Raw genomic sequence first — 22,437 nt, forward strand, 5'->3', positions numbered from 1 at the left:
GTATAATTAAACTCTGGAATTCGTTGCCAGAGAATGTGGTAAAGGCGGTTAGCTTAGCAGAGTTTTAAAAAGGTTTAGACGGCTTCCTAAAGGAAAAGTCCATAGACCATGATTAAATTGGATGTGGGGAAAATCCACTATTTCTGGGATAAGCAGTATAAAATGTTTTGTACTTTTTTGGATCTTGCCAGGTATTTGTGACCTGGATTGGCCACTGTTGGAAACAGGATGCTGGGCTTGATGGACCTTTGGTCTGTCCCAGTATGGCAATACTTATGTACTTATGTAATATTCAAAGGGGTTTAACTGGGCAAGAGAGGCTCCCGATAGGCTGGCCGGCCACTTATATTCAGCAGCATTTAACTACTACTACTAATAACATTTAACCAGGTAGTGTCGCTGAATATCAGCTCCAACTAGCCATTGGGAGACCCATTATGTTAGAGACGGTCCAGGGGTGAAGTTTGGGCGAAGCCACTACTCATCTGGTTAGCAATGATGCTCAGTTTGCTATGTAAGCGGATAAAGTTAGGACAGCAAAAAACTGCCCTAACTTTATCTGTCGAGTTAACCAAGTACCAATATAGAATATCTGGCAGGCTACCACATTAACCCGGACTGTCAGTACCGGAGGCCAGACGTGCCCCAGCATTGAATATTTTTGGTGAATTCAACCCACGGCTGTGAGTAGCTTATAAGTTGCTTTCCATTGCAGGCTGAATGGAGGAGTAGCCTAGTGGTTAGAGCACTAGCCTTGACATCCAGGGGTGCCTGGCTCAAATCCCACTACTACTCCTGGTGATCTTGTGCAAATCATTTAACCCTCCATTGCCTCAGGTAAAAAATTAGATCATGAGCCCAACAGGGAAATACCCAGTGTACCTGAATGTAACTCACCTTGAACTACTACTGAAAAAGGTGTGAGCAAAATCCAAATAAATAAATAAATAAAAAATTGGGTCCATAAAGACAAAAATTAAACTGAATCCCCCAAGAAGTAAGACTGCATCCAGTACAATATCAGAGAACAGTGATGCATGTCCTCTGTATTGTGCAAAACATAAAAATAGCAGATGTAGATTTTAAAAACTGACATATTCCAATAAATGCATTAAAAACTAACAAATAAAAATAAAATGAAAAATAGGGTGATACAGTTTATTGGGCTACATACCTTTTTTGATTAGTTTTCTGAAGCCAAAACCTCCTTCCTCAGGTCAGGACAGTTTACTGTCTGGAGTTGAAGGCAGGAGGTTTTGCAGGACATGGCCATGGATGAGCCTGGATACATACATCCACTTTTGCCTCAGGCCCATCCAGAAAACAGATGCACTAATCATTTGTCTGGTGGGGATCCCCAAGCCCTAGCAGCTGAAGAAATCTGGAGTCTGCTTAAATGCAGCACTCAGTGGCCTATTGCACTTTTGCAATCTAAATCAGTGTATACTGCATGTCGATATCCTTCCTCTTCAGAAATTTAGTCCCTTGTGATTGATTTTTGCCTAATCTCTTTGATTCCTAATTCATGCCCATAGCTCTTGTTTTTAATTACCTCTTCTTATAGACCTCTTTCTGACTCTGTCATACGGGGGACTAAAGGTACTTATTTCATATAACAGATTCTGTATAGTTTCTTTGACCTCCATTGTCACCCAATCACAAGGTCTATTCTGGGGTGGCATTAGGAGCCGTAATTGAAAACTAATTCCCATAATTACTGCTTTCTGTTTGTTTTCTGGATCTAGATATACTCTGGGCCATTTATGTTCCCACATAAATCTTATTAAACATCTGTCTAAGTTTCTGCAAAGACTGAGTGTCACTTGTATATGATCTACCTGGTAGGCTAAATGTAAGGTAAAGAGAAGATAGAATCAATAAAAATAAAGACAGAGATAGGTTTAGATAGATAGATACATTTTATTTCTTACCCAAACACAGGTCTTCAAGTTGATACAAATACAGACATCAGATTCTGGTTTCAGCCGCACAGGGCTTCGCCGTCTGACAGAAGCTTCGGAGAAGACTCTCAAACTGAGCCAAAATCTCCCCTCTTTTATACTCTATCTTCTCCATAGAAGTGAATGGTGAGATACCTAGCTCCTAATATTTCGCAATTTCTGAGATCATACTTTCCCATGCGATCTGCTATCTGATGTACCCACCTCCTTCCGTTCTCAGCTACTGCTAATTATCAACATGTTTTGGGAAGCGTTGAGATAACAGTTTCACATCTTCCGGCTGCAATACTTTTCATACCTTTCTCATGAACTCTGTATTACCTCTGTATCATTGTATACCAAAACTAATAAGCTCCATTTTATTCATCTGATCTTTCATTACAGATGCTATATTTGATTTAAAAATTGTACCAATTTGTGTCAGAAGTCATTATTCAGACCTGCTCTTTGCAGATTCTCAAATATTAATTCACTTGCTTGTTCTTTGGCCTAGTCAGTATTTTTTTCCCAGTTGTTCTTGGCTGCATAGCTTTGGCCATCACTATTCCAGTGGTAGCCTTAAAGCTAGGCCATATATTAACATTCCCCTCTTCACCCTATCCCATAGGGTGACACCAGGGTTAACGTACCTTGGTACCATCCATTCCAGAAGGTATTCTATGAGGCCATAAAATTATCTGAGTCTTAAGGTCAACTGGTACAATTTGTTTCGTTTTCGGTTTGAAAGTATCATCTTGGCAGTACTTCAATTATGTCAATCCTACTAACACTTATGGTTACTACAATATAATTTTTCTTCAACCTTTTAATATGCAGGTTCTATCTTATTCTTATGTATGTCAATATATTTATATTGTTCTAAATCATAAATTCATTGGTTATATACTGATTATATCTTAATTATACATTTGCATAGATTTGCACAATTTATCATATCATCTTATACAGCTTTATATGGTTACATTATATCCCTGTGCGCTATTATCTGATTGTACAGTTGCAGACATCTCTCCAGTGTCTCTAACAGTTGCATGGCGATTGGTCCTTCCCAAAGGGAGATAGTCCAATGGGTTATCTCCTGTGGTGTTGGGAAGGAGGTTTTCGTGCAGGGTATACTGTCCCGCTACTGTCTTTTTCATTATTGCGGTTTCAATTAAGCGTTCTACTAAGCCTCTAGCACAAGGGATTATGCAACATCCTACTAAAACAAAAATTGCTACCACTATGATTATAGTCGTGGCTGCTGAAATGATAAATGTTTTCCATTTACCAAAAGCTCTATCCATCCAACCTGTCCAGGATGTATCAACGCCAGAGTTCTCTGCCAATTCTTGCGACAGTGAGGTTAAGCCTTCTAAAGCTCTGGTAATTGATCCATCTGGAGCTGTATTGTTGGGGATAAAGGTGCAACACTGGGTGCCTATCTTTTGGCACACCCCTCCATCCGCTGCTAGAAGTTGGTCAAGAACTAATCTATTTTCCAACGTCATCCGGCTAGTGGCGTCTAATTGTGTTGCAATTCCTTGAACTGCATCCCTAGTGTAATTCAGAAATTGCGAAATATTAGGAGCTAGGTATCTCACCATTCACTTCTATGGAGAAGATAGAGTATAAAAGAGGGGAGATTTTGGCTCAGTTTGAGAGTCTTCTCCGAAGCTTCTGTCAGACGGCGAAGCCCTGTGCGGCTGAAACCAGAATCTGATGTCTGTATTTGTATCAACTTGAAGACCTGTGTTTGGGTAAGAAATAAAATGTATCTATCTATCTAAACCTATCTCTGTCTTTATTTTTATTGATTCTATCTTCTCTTTACCTTACATTTAGCCTACCAGGTAGATCATATACAAGTGACACTCAGTCTTTGCAGAAACTTAGACAGATGTTTAATAAGATTTATGTGGGAACATAAATGGCCCAGAGTATATCTAGATCCAGAAAACAAACAGAAAGCAGTAATTATGGGAATTAGTTTTCAATTACGGCTCCTAATGCCACCCCAGAATAGACCTTGTGATTGGGTGACAATGGAGGTCAAAGAAACTATACAGAATCTGTTATATGAAATAAGTACCTTTAGTCCCCCGTATGACAGAGTCAGAAAGAGGTCTATAAGAAGAGGTAATTAAAAACACTCTCCAACCCCATCCCAGTGGCGTAGCCACAGGTGGGCTTGGGTGGGCCGGGGCCCACCCACTTAGGGCTCAGGCCCACCCAACAGTAATACATGTTTAGTGGTAGCTGGTGGGGATCCCAATCTCTGCCAGCTGATGGTAATGAAAACGCTACTCTCCAGGATAATGGCACCTGCACATTCTCAGTTTTTAGCGCCACTGCCAAGGTGGAAAGAAGTGTTATCCCACCAGCTGAGAGATTTTTTTTTGGTGGTGGGGGAGAACACTTGGTGCCCACCCACTTCTTGCCTAGGCCCACCCAAAATCTGTTGTCTGGCTACGCCCCTGCCCCATCCATTCTTTCAAGGTGTTATATGTATTTTATATTTCCATCTAATTGGAATGTCATTCTTGTAATCCACAATGAATCCATGTAGAGCTATGGCGGAATATAAGTTATGAATAGTATAGTATAGTTAAGTGGCCCCGATATTCAGAACATGAGAGATAGCCAGGCTGTCTCCCACAGTCCATGCTGAAACCGGATATTCAATGCCGGTCCATTTCCAGTCCGTTTCCAGTGACTGGCATTGAATATCTGGCTTAACTTAGGCCAGTTTCACCAAACTTAGCCGACTCCGTAATGAAAACCGCGTGATATAACTGGCTATCTTCAAGCTGCTAACCGACAATATTCAGCACCAGATAGCCAGTTAAGTGTCGTTTTGGTGGTCATTTCCCTTTAAATATTGGGCGGAAGTATCTTTCTAACTCAAAAATCTTTAAAACAACCACAGAATTTGGTAGAGATCCAAATGAAATAGCCATTTATGACTGGAATCCTAGCTAGTACTATTTTGTAAAATTCAGCTAAGATACATTCAGTATGGTGCAATAATAGTTTTGTTAAATAATTGCTCACCCACAGCAGAGTCCCTTACTGTGAGGTTCACTGTTATAGACTGGGGCTCAGGTAAAGCATCTATGGCAGCCTGGCAGGTTATAGTGCTATTGCCCAGAGCAGTCAGGTTTAAGGTGCTGGTGGCATTCCAAAGGCCGTCTGAACCACCAGTGGCATGAGTAACATAGCTGAGAGGGTTTGCTGAGGTGTTATTAACCAGCCAAGTGAGTAGAGGCACTGGATACCATGCTGAGGCTTCACAAAATATTTGTGTAGTTTGACTGAATGTAACTTGAAGGTCTGCATTTGTAATGCCCAAGGTTCCATAAACTGTTAAAAAATAAAAAAAAGAAAGAAAGAAAGAAGGGGAGGTTTGTACCAAATCACTGGCTTTCATATAGTGAAATAAACTATGATGTCACCAATGTGCAACAGCTTATTCTGTATTTGAAGGAATGGGGATTGGTGTTTAATTGTTAATAGTATATTCACGATGGTTTTATAAGCATAAAAAGAGCTGATTGTATTAGTAAATTTCTGTAAAATTTGATTATTCAAATCACATAATATAGTAGAGAGATAAGGTCTTTGGTTAGTTGTCCAATATATAAATATAATATAATGGCTATTACAGTAAATTGCACCTGCAGTCACAAAACAGACGCTCCGAGAAACAGCAGGGAGCCCTTCGCAAGCTAAATTAATTCAGGAATCATTTAGAAGGCAATCATCAAAAGCTACATGGTTATATAGGGGTCCTTTTACAAAGCTGCGGTAAAAAGTGGCCTGCGGTAGTTTAGGCACGGGTTTTGGGCACGCGCAGAATTATTTTTCAGTGCGCCTGTAAAAAAGGCCTCTTTTTCCCCCCTGAAAATGGACGTGCGGCAAAATCAAAATTGCCGCTTGTCCATTTTGGGTCTCAGGCCTTACTGCCAGCCATAGATCTAGCGGTAAAGAATATGGGCGATAATGACCTATGCGCGTCAGATGTCACTTGGTGTGCGTCCGCTACACATGCCAGAAAATAAAAAAGATTTTCCAGATGCATGTAGCGGACGCGTGCCAAAAATGAAATTACCGCAAGAGCCATGCAGTAATCAGGTGGTAAGTCCAATTTGGTGCACGTTGGGCGCGCATAGACGCTTATGCGACTTAGGAAAAGGGGCCCATAGTGATTTATATGAGTAAATTTCCCTTATTTGACAGATTGACCCCCCCACCCAGTGCATCCCAGGATGCACTGCGTAGAGCCGGGTACCAACATTTTTTCCAAGTTGACGGTCCTGGAGGGAGAAGCAGGGTGGGCATCGGGCTCCTGCCTCTTAAAGTATGACCTGAGGGGGAGGGTCAGACAGACTTGGAGGAAAAGGTGGGTGGGGAGGTGCTGCTAGACACCAGGGTTTAGATTTTGTTAAGTCCAGGAAAGGGGGGAAAACGGGGCCACTAGACCCCAGTGAATGGGGGGGGGGGGTTTGGAGTCAGAGGTGGAGGGAAGGGGGATCATGTCAGGTGGGGGTACTGCTGGACACCAGAGATTGTAGGATCAGTTCAAGAAGGGAGGGAGGGAAGGGGTGCTACTCATGTCAGGAATGGGGTGCGGCTAGACACCAGGAAATATTTTTTTTGGGGGGGGAGGGAAAAGTGCTCTACTCAGACAAATGGTGATGGAACCCACGAGAGAGGGAGTGATGCTAGATCTGGTGCTCACAAATGGGAATAGTGTGTCGAATATCCGAGTGGGTGCCCACCTGGGCAACAGTGACCATCAAACAGTTTGGTTTAATATAACAGCTGAAGTGGAGGGCAGCCACTCAAAACTCAAAGTCCTGGATTTCAAGCATGCTGACTTTAATAAAATGGGGGAATACCTGAGGAAGGAGCTGATGGGCTGGGGGAACATACGAGAAGTGGAAGGACAGTGGTCCAGGCTAAAAGAAGCTGTAAATATGGCCATAAACCTTTATGTAAGGAGATTAAATACAAGCAAGAGAAAAAGGAAACCAATATGGTTCTCCAAGCAAGTGGCTGAGAAAATAAAGGCTAAAGAGTTGGTGTTCCTGAAATACAGAAAAACTCAAGAATAGGAACACAGATAGGAATACCGGATGAAACTGAAAGAAGCCAAGAGAGAGATATGTCTGGCGAAAGTGTAAGCAGAAGAACAAATGGCTACAAATGTAAAGAGAGGCGACAAAAATTTCTTCAGGTATATTAGTGAAAGGAGGAAGACTAAAAATGGAATTGTGAGACTGAAAGATGCTGCGAATCGCTATGTGGATAATGAAGAAGGAAAAGCAAATTTGCTAAACAAATACTTTTGTTCTGTTTTCACTGAAGAAAATCCTGGAGAAGGGCCACGATTGATTGGCAAAAGTACATATGAGAATAGAACGGATATAGCACTGTTCACAGAAGCAAGTGTGTATAAACAACTTGAAAATCTAAAGGTGGACAAAGCCATGGTACCGGATGGGATCCACCCCAGGATATTGAGGGAGCTCAGAAAGGTTCTGGGGCCCTCTTAAAGATTTGTTTAATAAATCTTTGGAGACGGGAGAGGTTCCTTGGGTTGGAGAACAGCGGATGTGGTCCCTTTTCACAAAAGTGGTGATAGGCAAGAAGCTGGAAACTACAGGCCGGTAAGCCTCACTTCAGTTATTGGAAAAGTAATGGAAGCGATGCTGAAGGAAAGGATAGTGAATTTCCTAGAATTTCCAATAAGTTGCAAGATCTGAGACAACATGGTTTTACCAAAGGTAAATCATGCCAAACGAATCTCATTGAATTCTTTGCTTGGTGACCGGAGAATTGAATCAGGAACATGCTGTAGATGTAATCTACTTAGATTTCAGCAAAGCTTTTGACACGGTTCCCCAGGAGGCTCTTGAATAAACTTGACAGGCTGATGATAGGACCCAACATGGTGAATTGGATTAGGAACTGGTTGATGGACAGACGCCAGAGGGTAGTGGTAAATGGAATTCACTCGGATGAGGGAAAGGTGAGTAGTGGAGTGCCTCCAGGATCGGTGCTGGGGCCTATTCTGTTTAATATATTTGTGAGTGACATTGCTGAAGGGTTAGAAGGTAAAGTTTGCCTTTTTGCTGATGACACCAAGATTTGTAACAGAGTGGACACTCCGGAGGGAGTGGAAAACGTGAAAAAGATCTGCAGAAGCTAAAGGGGGCGTGTCAAGATGGCGACACGCAGTTGATCGAGGTTCGAGCTTTTCTCGAATCCACACTCTGTTTTAAAAATATTTTCTTCGATGCCGCATACCAAAAGGAAGGGAGTAGTCTGGGAAAAACCTTCGACAACCCGGACCTCTTCTCCACATCAGGTGTCGATTGAAAGGTTCACCTCGCGAATTCTTACCCAGGACGCTGAGAGGAGCCCAGCTGTCCCCCAGGAGAGGGAAATCCTTGAGGACTTGGGCCTAGATGTTACGCTTTCTCCTCCGGTGCTTCATCCACCGTTCCCTCCGGACGGCCGCCAGATTCAGAGAGGATCTCCCGAAACCGAAGTGTTTGCGGTGGAGACCTCGTTCGAAGGTGCTGGAAAAGCGGACTCGGAAGGAATGCAAGGCCTTACTGGCCTGGGCAATGAATGGAAGCAATTGAGAGCTGCTCCGGGAACGGTGTCGTTGGAGAACGTGTGGGTAGTTCTCCAACAGTTGGCAGCAACCGTAGAGAAATCCACGAAAGAAATCTCCACGTTAGTGAGTACAATGAATACTTTCTCTGACTCTCTGGCTATTATTAAAACGGAGTTTACAACTCAAACAACAAAGCTTCATCAAGATGTAAGAAAATTACAAGACTTATCCTCTGAAATGATAAAAGATAAAACTATTATGAAAAGAAGGATTGAACAAATAGAAAATTATAATCGGAGACTAAATCTGCGCATTTTAAACTTTCCGAGAGAAATAGGTATATCACCATTGGATGCCTTTAAAAATTATCTGACTGAAGTATTGAAATATTCCTCTGAAGTCTTACCTCCGATAAATAAGATTTATTACATACAAAATAAAGACTCCTCGGAAGGAAAAATTTCAAACAATAAACTAAATGTATCTGAATTGCTGGAAGTCTCCCTATCAGAACATTCAGAAAGAATGACTTTATTTGTCCAATTTGTCTTTCAACAGGATGTAGAAGCGTTAAAAAGATTATATTTTCGAAAAATGAATGATTTATTTTATGGTAAAACAGTACGTATATACCAAGATGTTACAAAGCAGACACAGGAAACTAGAAAAATGTTTTTGAGTATGAGAAAGGAAACTTTAGAAATGGGAGCCTCATTCTTTTTGAACTATCCTAGTAAATGTGTCTTGAAATATGAAGGTTTGAAATATATCTTTTTTCAGCCAGAACAGTTAAGAGTTTTTCTTGATTCCAGGAAATTGTCTGCAGTCGCTACCAACTGATTAAGAAGGTGTTAAAGTAGGTGTGAAAATGCGTGTTAAGTCTATTCTGTTACAAATTGTACTTGTTAAATTTCCCTTTTATTTTTAATACACGCCCCTCCCCTCTTTTTTATTTTTGTTTATTGTGATTTAAAGAAGACATTTAAATTTGTTATAATGTTTATTATGGATGCTATATTCCTAAGTTTAATTTGGTCTGCTTTTCTTAAGCAAGATTTTCTTGTAATGCAAATATTTGGAAAATATAAATAAAGAATTAAAAAAAAAAAAAAGATCTGCAGAAGCTAGAAGAATGGTCTAATGTTTGGCAATTAAAATTCAATCCGAAGAAATGCAAAGTGATGCACTTAGGCAGTAGAAATCTACGGGAGACGTATGTGTTAGGTGATGAGAGTCTGATATGTACAGGCGGGGAGAGGGATCTTGGGGTGATAGTATCTGAGGATCTGAAGGTGACAAAACAGTGTGACAAGGCGGTGGCTGTAGCCAGAAGGTTGCTAGGCTGAATAGAGAGAGGTGTGACCAGCAGAAGAAAGGAGGTGTTGATGTCCCTGTACAGTCGTTGGTGAGGCCCCACCTGGAGTATTGTGTTCAGTTTTGGAGGCTGTATTTTGCTAAGGATGTAAAAAAATTGAAGCGGTGCAAAGAAAAGCTGCAAAAATGGCATGGGATTTGCGTTACAAAACATATGAGGAGAGACTTGCTGACCTGAACATGTATACCCTGGAGGAAAGGAGAAACAGGGGTGATATGATACAGACATTCAAATATTTGAAAGGTATCAATCCGCAAATGAACCTGTTCCGGAGACGGGAAGGCGGTAGAACTAGAAGACATGAAATGAGGTTGAAGGGGGGCAGACTCGAGAAAAATGTCAGGAAGTATTTTTTCATGTAGAGAGTGGTGGATACTTGGAATGCCCTCCCGCAGGAGATACTGGAGATGAAAACAGTAACGGAATTTAAAAATGTGTGCGATAAACATAAAGGAATCCTGTTCAGAAGGAATGGATCCTCAGAAGCTTAGCGGAGATTGGGTGGCAGCACTGGTGGTTGGGAGGCGGGGCTAGTACTGGGCATACTTCTACGGTCTGTGCCCTGAAAATGGTAGATACAAATCAAGGTCAGGTATACATATAAAGTAGAGCATATGATATTATCTTGTTGGGCAGACTGGATGGACCGTACAGGTCTTTTTCTGCCGTCCCCTACTATATTACTATGACTTGGGTTCCTAGTGCAGAAAGTTATAGGGTTGAGCTACACTGCCCTGGAACTGGTAACCACACACAAAAACTGGCTGATTCCTTCTTTGCATCCCATTGAATACTTAATGACATCATGTGCATTCATTTTTAATGCATTATGCAACCATGGGAGTTAACATCTGCATTATAATCGCATTGCTCGACACTTACAATTTATGAAAAAACGGCGGTAATCATGAAGTTAGACTTGCGTAGCTTTCTACATTGGCCCCCGAGAGTGCTGTATTTTAGAGAATGACATGGGGACGGGGAGCTGTGGTAAACCACAGTAATCTGCGGTAAATTCGCGGTAAACCAGGAATGGTAAAAAGCTTTGCTCCCATAGTAAAAAACAAAGTTGCAATTACCACTCCCACGAGTCTATCATCTCCGTGCCTGCCTGCTTTCCTCCCTCACGCAGTAAATCTACCTCATGCAGCAGCCAGCCAACTGAGCTGGCACCGATCACCACAGGCTTGCTCCAGGACTTTCTCTCTGCTGGGTTCTGCCTTCTGATGCAACTTTCTGTTTAGCGAAAACAGGAAGTTGCATCAAGGCGGGTTTCAGCAGAGAGTTGGCCCTGGAGCAGGCCTGTGGAGATTGCTTTTGGCTCAGCTGGTTGCTGCATAAAAGAGTTACTGTGGTGGGAAGGGGGGGAGGAAGACAAAAGTGCTGGACTCTTGGGGGGAGGGGGAGCGCTGGAAGTGTGGGAGGGGGGCTGCTGGACCCACAGAAAGGGAGGGGGCACTGGCAATGAGGGAGGAGGCTGCTGGACCTGAAGGTGGAGCTGGAGAGAAGGGAGAAAGGCGCTGGACCACTGGGGGGAGGGAGGGCTGGCTTGAGGGAAGAGAGAGACACGGGACCCATGGGGGGAAGGCTGGAGGGAAGGGAGAGAGAGGCCCTGGGCCTGTGGGGGAGGGGCTGGGGGCAGGGAGAGAGGCATTGGACCCATGGGAGAGGGGCTGCTGGAGGAAAGGGACAGAAGTACTGGACCCTTGCCCGAGTGCTGGAGGGAAGGGAGAGAGGTCCTGGGCCTGCGGGGGGGGGGGGGGGGGGGAGGCAAGAAGAGAGGGGAAGGGACACAGAAGGGCAATGCCACACATGGAAGAGGGTATTTGAATACAGAGGGAGAGAATAGGAACACAGAAGGGAGATGCTGGATTTGTGGGGGGGGGGGGGCACAGGGACATAGAAGAATGGTGCTGGACATAGGTGGAGTGGATAGGGACATAGAATGCTGGTGATGAATGCAGGAAGATGGACACAGAGAAGATTCTGGACAGGGAAGTATATGGGACACAGAGAAGAGAGATGCAGAACATGGGGAAAGACAGGTACACAGAGATGGAAGAAATGCATAGAGAAAGAAGAAATATCAAATGGGCAGGAGATTCTAGTGAGTGAGTTGAGAAGACAGAGGGAAACAGAAACCAGAGCCTGGGACCAACACGATTTGAAAAACAAAATGAACAGACGACAAAAGGTAGAAAAAAATGTATTTTCTATTTTGTGATTAGAATATGTCAGATTTGAAATGTGTCCTGCCAGAGCTGGTGTTATTTATTTATTTATTATATTTGTATCCCGCACTTTCCCACTAAAAGCAGGCTCAATGCGGCTTACATAGTAATAGGTAACACAGAATTTTGTTATGTAAAGTAGGAAATTAAGTATAACATAATAGAAGTATGGATGGGTAGTAAATGGATGAGTAAGTAGGTAGAGACAGGTGATAAAGGAGGGTAAGGTGGGAGATAAATTCTGGGTCGATGTCGTTTTCTCTTCAGTATACATGTAGGGTAGATGGGTTCATGAGATTAATCTGGGTCTTTTGGGTAGGCTTGTTTGAATAGATGTGTTTTTAGTGCTTTTCTGAATGGTAGGTGGTCATGGATTGCTCGGATAGGTCTAGGGAGAGCGTTCCATAGACAGCTGTCCAGGAAGGAGAAATTGGATCCATATTAAGTTTTGTACTTGAGACCTTTACAGCTGGGGTAGTGCAGGTTGAGGTACTTTCGTGAGGATACAGACATGTTTCTTGCTGGAAGGTCGACCAGATTTATCATATAGTTCGGAGATTCTCCGTGTATTATCTTGTGGATTAAAGTTTGGGCTTTGAAATTGATACGTTCTTTGATTGTTCAATTTCATCCTAAAGGCGTTGGCCCAGGAGGTTAAGATGTTCATGCCCATGGATATTCTACCAGAGATTTCTGTTAGGTTTGATTTAAAGGGAATGAATATAGTAACATCATCAGCATAAATGAAAGGGTTTAGACCATGTCTGAATAGGGCTTTGGCTAGTGGGATCATCATTAGATTGAAGAGTATCGGTGATAAAGGGGATCCTTGATGTACTCTGCAGATAGGTGACCAGGGGGATGAGATATCAGTGGGTGATTTAATTTGATAGGATCTTGAGGTGATGAATCCTTTTATCCAGTTAATAATGTTACCGCCGATTCCAAGTTTGTCCAATAGTTTGGTTAGTATGTTGTGATCTACCATGTCAAATGCACTGGATAAGTCAAATTGTAGAAGGAGGATGCTGTTTTCAAATTCAATTTCTTGTCTGAATTTGGATATTAGGGTGAGTAGGACAGTTTCTGTGCTGTGGGCTGGACTGAAGCCCGATTGTGACTCATATAGAATGGAGAATTTTTGTATGTAGTCGTTGATTTGAGAGGTCACCCTGTTTTCCATCAATTTAATTAGTAGAGGAATGGAGGCGATGGTGTTAGACATGGCTGGGTCTCAGTTCAGAAATTTAGGAGAGGACCCCAAAGCCCACTACCAGGCTATGCCTTCTTCTGCTTCCAGCAAGCTTAGGGCTCTCTCTGGTCCTAGTTGCATCTCCCTAACACCATCTCTGGCGTGTGTGACCTTTATATTTTGCATGGTATAGGAGGAAATGCATATCTTTCTATTTCTTTGGTGTGGCTTCTTGTGGTTTTAGGTTAATATATGTTTATCATTTTTGGTCAGGTATTATGTATTTGGCATTTGTGTTCTGTGTGTGTGTGAGACCAACGTATTCTGTAAGCATGAATTTTCTGTGTAGCATTCTGTAGTAATTTAGCTGTTTAGTCTTCCTGATAGTGGAGGGGATATTTGTGAGGGGAGACAGGGATTTTGTTGATCCTCGTTCTGTATTGCTTGTGATTTATAAAACAGTTGTACATAATATTGTTCATATTTTAATAAAATGATATATAAAATCAGAACTGTTTGAGGCTTGTGCAGATGCAGTGCCGTAGCGAGGGCCGCTGCACCTCCCCCCCCAGGTGCAGCACGGCACCCCCCCCCCCCCCCCCGGAGCGCATTCTTACCAAAGGGGGCAGGCGGGAAGGCCGCTCCGCCCCGAGTGCACGTCGCTGGGAGCTGCGTTGGCTCCGCTGGTTCCCTGCTCTCTCTGCCCCGGAACAGGAAGTAACCTTCTCCGGGGCAGAGAGAGCAGTGAACCAGCGGAGCCAACACCCCTCCAGCGGTTGCACCCGGGGCAGACCGCCCCACTGCCCCCCTTCCTACGCAACTGTGCAGATGGGTTCTGACAGAGCACACGGGGACAGGGACAGAGCTCGTGGGATGGGACGGGGATCCCCATGTCATTCTGTACTGTCTTTGAAGTTTCTCTAGCTAACCTGGGGGGGGGGGGGGGGGGGGAAGGGTTTGAACAGCTGACCTGGAAATTGAGCAATGTCTTCCATATGGCAATAAGAACTGATACTGACTCACTGAACCAACTGTATATAGACTTCCAAGGAGCAATAAGTTAGTTTTTAAAATAAAAGAATAATCAAGGATTGTGATTGGTTAGAGAGGAAACAATAGCTACCAGTCCACATGCATTCAAATCATCAAGAGGAAAGGCACAAACTCAAAGCCATTTCAGTCTTCACAGTGTTTGACATCAACTGTGTTTGCTCTGGTTCCACAAATGTTTGCACAAGGTTATTTTAATTGGCAACAAAAAAATTAGAAGTTAATTTAAAAAGGGGAAATCATCTTTAAAGAAAATATAGTAAATTTTATAAGTACAAGGAATGCTGCAGGATGTGTGCAGAAAAGGTTTTGAGATTTAACCCTCCATTGCTCCTGGTACAAAATAAGTACCTGAATACTGTATAAGTAAACCACTTTGAATGTAGTTGCAAAAACCTCAGAAAGGCGATATATCAAGTCCCATCCCACCCCCCCTTTATCAAGCTGCACTATTGTCTCCCGGTGCAGTAATCCTGACAAAGCCCATTCACTTCGAATGTGCTCCATCAGCATTGTTGAGCAGTAACTGCTAGCGCAGCTTGATGAAAGAGTCCCTTAATTACTCTCCTTTTCTAAATATGAACTCACGACAAGTTATAAGCAGGATTTATTTTCCAGTTCAAGTGGCTTTATTATCTAAATTGCACCTGAGACTGAAAACACTTGCCCAAAGTCACAGAGATTATCAGTGGGAGAAGCACGATATGAATGGCAACTTTCGTGGCTTACTAATCATTAATCTACTCCTTCACTCATTCCACCTGCTGCTCAAGCCCCAAGGCTCTTAAATGCTTGTTAAAAATTTTGTGAGCATATTGGGCCCGATATACAGACCACGGAAAGCAGCCCACGTAAGTGCCACGATTGGCGTTGACCCCAGATATTCAATGCTGGGCTGTTTCCAGTGACCGGCATTTAATATCCAGCATTTTTTTTTTTTGGCTGGCTCAAACTTAACCGGCTAAGGGGCCCTTTTACAAAGCATTGGTAAGCCCAACGCAGGCTTACCACACACTATCCTGGAACTAGTGGTGGTCCACCGCGGTAGTTCCGGCTCAAGCGTGCACCATTTCCAGCATGCTGGAAAATATTTTTAAAATTAATAGTGCAGTGCTAACCTGGCAGAAATCAGGCATCGCCACAAGCTGCCCGGTTACTGCAGCAGCCCTTACTGCTACCTCAGTGGGTGGTGGTAAGTGCTTCCCTTCATGGCCACATGGTAAGAGCACTCTTACTGCACAGCCACTTTTTTAGGAGCTTTTTACCCGCTGTGGTAAAAAGGGCCCTGGCGCATGGAAAAAATGGCCACTGCCGCTACTGCAGGGCCCTTTTTCCCGCAGCTTAGTAAAAGGACCCCTAAATGAATATTCAGCACTGACCAGTTAGCAGCGAAAGATAGGACTGCTATTTAGGCAGTCTGATTTGGCCACTAAACTTGGCAGGCCAGTGCTTGAATATTCGCAGATAGCCAGCTATATCGCACGATATAGCTTTTAGCCACTATCCCATGGATTCTATATAAGGCGCACTGAGTAGCGTGCATTAAATTGTGTGTGTGGCCAATTTATACGTACTACTCAATTAGTTAACAAGCCTATTAGTGTTGATAATTGGCCGATAATGACCAATTATCAAAACTAATTGGCAATAATTGGAATTTACGTGTACATTAGGCTTATTCTAAAAGGAGGCGTGTGTAAATTCCAGCACACGTAGCCAAAAAGGAGGCACGGCAATGGGAGGAGTGTGGGCATGTTGGGGCAATCAATCACATCAACATTCGTGGTTATAGAATTCAGTGGAGTACGCCTAGATTTAGGCGCAGGTATTCACACCAGCTTTTCACTGGTGTAAATGGCTGTGCCTAAATCTAGGCGCATCCACCCTGTCTATGTGCTGTTCTATAAACCGCGTCTGAATGTAGACACGGCTTATAGAATACTGTTAGGCACATAAATTGGATGTGCCTAGATTTTAGTCACCATATATAGAATATAGCCCTATATGAATATGCAGCAGAGATAACTGGGTATCTCCCGCTGAATATTAGCAGTTAGCCGGCTAAATGTTACTTAACAGCCAGGAGCCATTCCTTGCCAGTTAAATAGTGTTGAATATCAGCCAGATTGTACATATTTGGTATTATTTCTAATTTGCTTCTAGAATTTTAAAGAAGAGTCTACCACAAATAGCTTTTCTAATTTGCATCTCTTCTGGAATCTGATGTTTGATTGTCAGGCCAAGCTTCTGCTCCCAAAGCCCAGAGCTGGGAATGCTGTGGAGGCAGCACTCAGAACTCATGGTGGGAAGAGGAATCATATCCATGACATAACTATGGCACCTATAGATGGGATTCAAGGTGCATACACTGTATTCAGATGAGAACCAGGGTCTGTGGCCCTTTACCAAGAACTGATATAATGGCTTGCATTTTCTCCATTTTGCTGCTCTATTTTGATCATCTTCTAAACTGTACATCAATAGAGTGCAAATGGTACCCTAGGACATAATTGGTATTGGGCTGTTTTTCATATACATTATTGTTGCACAAGGAATGACAGAAGCAATAATTCTGGGCACTGAAGCTGCATAGACACATTTTTGCACAATATCGCAGCATTTCTTGACTTTGCAGATTATTTTCTTTTTCAATAGGCAGTTACAATCTTTTATTCTCAAAACATTAATCTTCTCTATATCAGTTACTATTTAACCAGAATTATTGCCTCTATTGCTCTGTTTTCCTGCACCTGACACTTATCTACATATGCCTCCAAATGTTCTATGCAGATCATTATCTAGAGTGCACCACAGGATTTTCAGATTCTTAAAATCTACTCAGACAGCTACCCTTCTGTTTCAGTGTTCTTTGCATTTACATTTTATTTTATAAATCAAGCTATCAGAAAATTATTGAAATACCTGAGAGACCTAAAACAGAGGGCAAAGTTGTTTATTATTATGCTTTACAGTGTATGACATCTTCCCTTTAAGCCACTGGCGTAGTTGACACCTGGGGCTGGTCATTTTTTAGCACCCCCCTCCAAAATCCAGTACTAGGCAAGCCGAGAATACAAAACACTCAGGACCTATAGAGCAATTCTACCATACCATAAGCAGTCATTTCTACGAGTCACACAAGAAAAAGGAAAGCACCTTAAACACTACAGTGAGCACCAGAACATCAATTCACCTATTGTAAAATGAAACCAGATAGAATAGTACAGATCGTCGATCCTGCACAGTCAATGCCAACTGAAAGCCATGTCTTTTTCACAAACACAGATACACCCTAATCCACTATAGAATAAGTAATCATAAACTTTCTATTTAGACAAAAATTAAACTGAACCCCCGATGCCAGACTCTGCATACAATGCAACACCACAGAAACAGAAAATGTCCCCTAGTACTGTGCAAAATATAAAGATAGCAGATGTAAATTTGAAAAAACTAACAAGTACCAATTACCACTTTACAAATTAACAAATAGAAATAAAACAAATATAGAAATTAAAATAATACCATTTTATTGGACTAATACATTTAGCTTTCAGAGGCCAAAACATCCTTCCTCGGGTCAATACAGTATAGTTCTGCTACAGTATCCTATCCTGACCTGAGGAATGGGGTTTTGTTCCCCGAAAGTTAGTCAAAATGTATTAAAATTAGTCCAATAAAAAGATTACCTTGTTTACATGTTCTATTATAAACATTTATTAACACAGCTATACTACTACTTTATCCGAAAGCAAAAAAATTAAAATATATATTTTATTTACAGTTTGTTGTCTCTGGTTTCTGCTTTCCTCGTCTCCTTTTCACTGTCTTCCTTCCATCTAGCATCTGTCTTCGTTCTCTCTCTGCCATCCAGTGTCTGCCCTCTGCTGTCCCCTCCATCCAATAACTGCCCTCTCTCTCCCTGCCTCTTCTATCTACATCTGCCCTCTATCTCTGCCCCTTCCATCCACCATCTGACCCTATCTGCCCTCTCTCTCCCTTCCATTCACTGTCTGCCCTTTCTATCCCTTCTATCCACTTTCTGCCCTTTCAATCCACCATTTGCCCTCCCTCGCCCATCCATCCAGGGTCTGCCCTCCCTCTCGCTCCCCCTTCCATCCAGGATCTGTCCCCTATCTCTGACCCTTTTTTTCAGCCCCCAGGTCCAGCCCCCTTATCCCACCTGCCCCTAGTTCTAGCCCCAGCCCACATCTTCCATCTGCCCCCCCCTTTTCAGCCCCCAGTTTCAGCCCCACTATCCCACCAGTCCCCGGTTTCAGCCCCAGACCTTTTCTCCCACCAGTCCCAAGCTTTAGCCCATAGCCACTTTTCCCTGTCCCCTTTTCGGCCCCCAGATTCAACCCCAGCCCTTTTCTCTCAGCAGTCCCAAGCTTCAGCCCCAGCCACTTCTCCCTGTCTCCTTTTCAGCCCCCAGTCCCCAAAGTTTCAGCCCCCAGTCCCAGTACTAGCCCTCTTATCCCACCTACCCTCCTTTTCAGCCCCCCAGCTCCAGCCCCCTTTATCCACATGCTTTGCATTAGGGCTCCCCTTTTCAGCCCCAAACCCATTCTCCCACCTGCCCCAGGCATGCCCCATTTTCCCACCAGCCCCAGGCATGGCCCCCATTTTCCTTCATGGCCCCTTTTCAGACCCCAGTCCCAGCCCCCTTCTCCCATCTGAGAACCTCCTCCCCTCCCCTTCTCCCATCTGAGCCCCCCCCAACCCACCTACCAGCTCCGTCGACAGACGACAGCCCTCTTTTCCTGCCACCACCTTGCCTTTAAAAAAAATTTGTGAAGCAGCATCGCAGGAAGCACCTCACGTCTGCCCTGCTTGTAAAAGAAGCAAATCTTCTTGTCATCATCAGGCCTTCCCTCACTGTGTCCCGCCCTCCTCTGAGGTAACTTCCTATTTCCGCGAGGGCGCGACAGTGAGGGAAGGCCCGACGATGACGAGGAGATTTGCTTCTTTTACAAGCAGGGCAGACGCGAGGCGCTGCCTGCGACGCCGCTTCACAGATTTTTTTTTAAAGGCAGGGTGGTGGCAGGAGAAGAGGGCTGTCGTCTGTCAACGGAGCTGGTAGGCAGGTGGGGACTGCAGCGCCAGCAGCCCTTTGGGTGGGCGCAGCGGGAGCGGAGCACCCACCCCCACCTGCTGACACCTGGGGCGGACCGCACCCACCGCCCTGTCCTTGCTACGCCATTGCTTTAAGCATAGACCTGGCATTAACCTTGGTCAAAATGTGATTGATATCAGAGTTATGTGCTTCTACATTGATCAATGACATCACAGAGGCACCTGACAGAATGTTATTTCCACTGGGTTTCTATAATTAAATCTTGACCTTACTATTCATAAGTTGCAACTAAGTAAGATGTGTATATAGCTGACCACCATAGTACATTTCTGTATCTATATGTCTGTTCTTGAAATAATCAGTCTGAATGAGGCTCAGATTTCGCTGGTCTGAGCCAACAACTTCTAGCAGCATACTTAACAAAATTTGAGCTCTGCTTAATAAATTATTTTCACAGGGGAGGGCTTTATACATTCACAGGATTTGTCACTAACCTTGGACAGAGAGATATGCATAAGCAGAGCCAGATGTTTGAAGGTTGCATTCTATCCAGCCAGAATCAGCCATTGCAACATCGGTGATCATCAGCTCTGAGGTGAAATCCAAAAGGGTTGTATAATTTTGTTGTATGAACTGGCTATTTGTGATAATAGCTCCTGTTGTTGGAACAGTAGTTAGGACAGGTGTGCCTTTTGCTATCCAGATGAGAACTTTCCAGTCTGTCGTCACAGTACAGTTAAACCGGGCAGTGGACCCCCTCAAGACTGTACTGTTACTGGGGCCCTGAATAATATGAAAACAGAATCCACTCCCTGCAAAATAAGAAGAGATGTGCAAATGAACTAAGCATTAGAATACTGCAATAAAGACTTCACTTTTACAATGAATAGGCACTAAGCAGCATTTTGACTTTCAACAAACCATTCTTAACCTGCAGGTAAGGATTTGTCTGTGCACCTGAAGGACTTGGAACTTCTCTCTCACTCACAAACTAACAGCTGTCTAATGCAAAACTTCCTACTTGTATCCCAATGCTTGGTGCCATTCTCAATGCAAAATTTAATAGGTCTGTCTGGGAATTATTCGACGCGGAGCCATCTAGATTTAGATGGCAAAAAATGCATATAAATGCCAGTATTCTTATTTATAAACATATGGGCTTTAGCCTTTCCCCTATGAGGAAAGGCTAAAGTGGCTAGAGCTCTTCAGGTTGGAGAAAAGACAGCTGAGGGGAGATATGATAGAGGTCTATAAAATACTGAGTGGTATGGAATGGGTAGAGGTAACTCGCTTGTTTACTCTTTCCTAAAAATACTAGGACTAGGGGGCAGGCAATGAAACTACTAAGTAGTAAATTTAAAACAAACCAGATAAAGTATTTCTTCACTCAATGTATAATTTAACTCTGAAATTAGTAGCCAGAGAATGTGGTAAATGCAGTTAGCTTAGCAGGGTTTAAAAAAAGTTTTGATCATTTCCTAAAAGAAAAGTCCATAAACCATTATTAAGATGGATTGGGAAAATCCACTGCTTATTTTTTAAGATAAGTAGCATAAAATCTGTTTTACTGTTCTGGGATTCTGCCAAGTACTTGTGACCTGGATCGGCCACTGTTGGAAATAGAATACTGGGCTTGAAGGAGGGGGTTAATGTGGCCTGTTACACCGGTCTTAGGCAGAGGCGACCAAGGCGGCCGCATAGGGCCCTGCGCCTAAGGGGGCCCCATGCGGCGTGCCTCAACTCTGCCTCGCCTCGCACCTCCGACCTCCGCTGCCGGACCGCCGCTGCTCGCCTCACGACCGCATCCGCATAATCATCATCACCGGGTCCGCCATCAGCTCCCGAGAGACTGATTCCATGCCTCCCCCGACTAACTGCAGTGAATCCAGCGATGCTAGCGAGTCAGGCCCAGCCCCGACAGCGACGACGACTAGGACAGACAGATGGCTCTCCTCAGGCTCCAGCTTCCCGCTCAATGTCCCGCCTTCTGAAGTTCTGATGACATATTTCCTGTTTCCGGACTGCGAGGGCAGGAGTCACTGAGCGGGAAAAGCTGGAGGTGGTGAGGTGAGCCATCGTCATTGACGCCGCCCGTCTCTACTGAGTGTTGTGTGAAGAAGGCTGCTGCCTCTGCTGCTGCTGCTGGAGAGTGCTGGTAGGCGACTTGAGATTGATTTTTGTGATGATGGGATTGGGATATTAGAAAGAAGAGGCAGGCAGTAAAGGGTGAGTGGAGATGGCTGGGGCTTGAGGAGAAAAAGACCTGATGTGATCATGAACCTTTGGGTTGGCAGGTCAGGTGATTGCAATTTGCACTGATTGGTAAAGAGGTAAAAAGGGAATTGTGAAGGGGTGGGGGAGAAAAATGTGATGGCAGGAGGAGAGAAAAAAGGAACCAAAGTTTGAGGGTGAGGGGAAATGGAATGGGCACTAGGAATTGACAGGGAGAGGAGAAACCTGAGGGTGAGCGGATCAGCAGGGACTCAGGGACTACAGGCCTGAGGAGGAGAATGGAAGGGAGAAAAAGTGGCCTTAGCTGGGGATGGCAGAACAGCGATTGGAGGGAGAAAGGGAGACCAGAGGAGAGAAGAATGAGTGAGATTCAGAGATTGGCAGTAGGCTGAACAGGATTTGGACTGGGGACTGGGGGGAGAAAATGTTGTCTTGAAGGAGAGAGTGGAGAGTGAAGAGTTGTGCAGGCACTGGCAGTGTGAATAGGAGAGAAGGGCTCTCATGTCCCCAGTAGCCTGTATTACAGCCTTAGTCATCCTTGCTGCAGTGCTCCCTTAACTTCATTCATCCTTCCGCTCTCACTCATCCTGCCTCCAAAGTGAATAGAAAAACTAAATAATCAGACAACAAAGGTAGAAAAAACTATTTTATTCAGGATTTATTAATTGGAATATGTCAGTTTTTGGAAATGTGCATCTATGATATTTTTCAT

At 43.7% G+C, this 22,437-nt stretch overlaps 1 protein-coding gene across 1 annotated transcript in view; it reads right to left on the bottom strand.

The window, feature by feature from the left end:
• The window catches only part of IGSF5 (immunoglobulin superfamily member 5), a 132,394-nt gene that overhangs the window by 66,803 nt on the left and 43,154 nt on the right, over positions 1 to 22,437 (bottom strand). The window contains exons 3-4 of the mRNA XM_030204943.1: positions 19,988 to 20,305; positions 4,995 to 5,303 (exon numbers count right to left, since the gene is read on the bottom strand). Of these exons, the coding sequence (XP_030060803.1) occupies positions 4,995 to 5,303; positions 19,988 to 20,305 (627 nt within the window). The remainder of the gene's footprint in view (positions 1 to 4,994; positions 5,304 to 19,987; positions 20,306 to 22,437) is intronic.

This window comes from Microcaecilia unicolor, chromosome 5 (genome assembly GCF_901765095.1).
Source record: "Microcaecilia unicolor chromosome 5, aMicUni1.1, whole genome shotgun sequence".
NCBI lineage: Eukaryota > Metazoa > Chordata > Amphibia > Gymnophiona > Siphonopidae > Microcaecilia > Microcaecilia unicolor.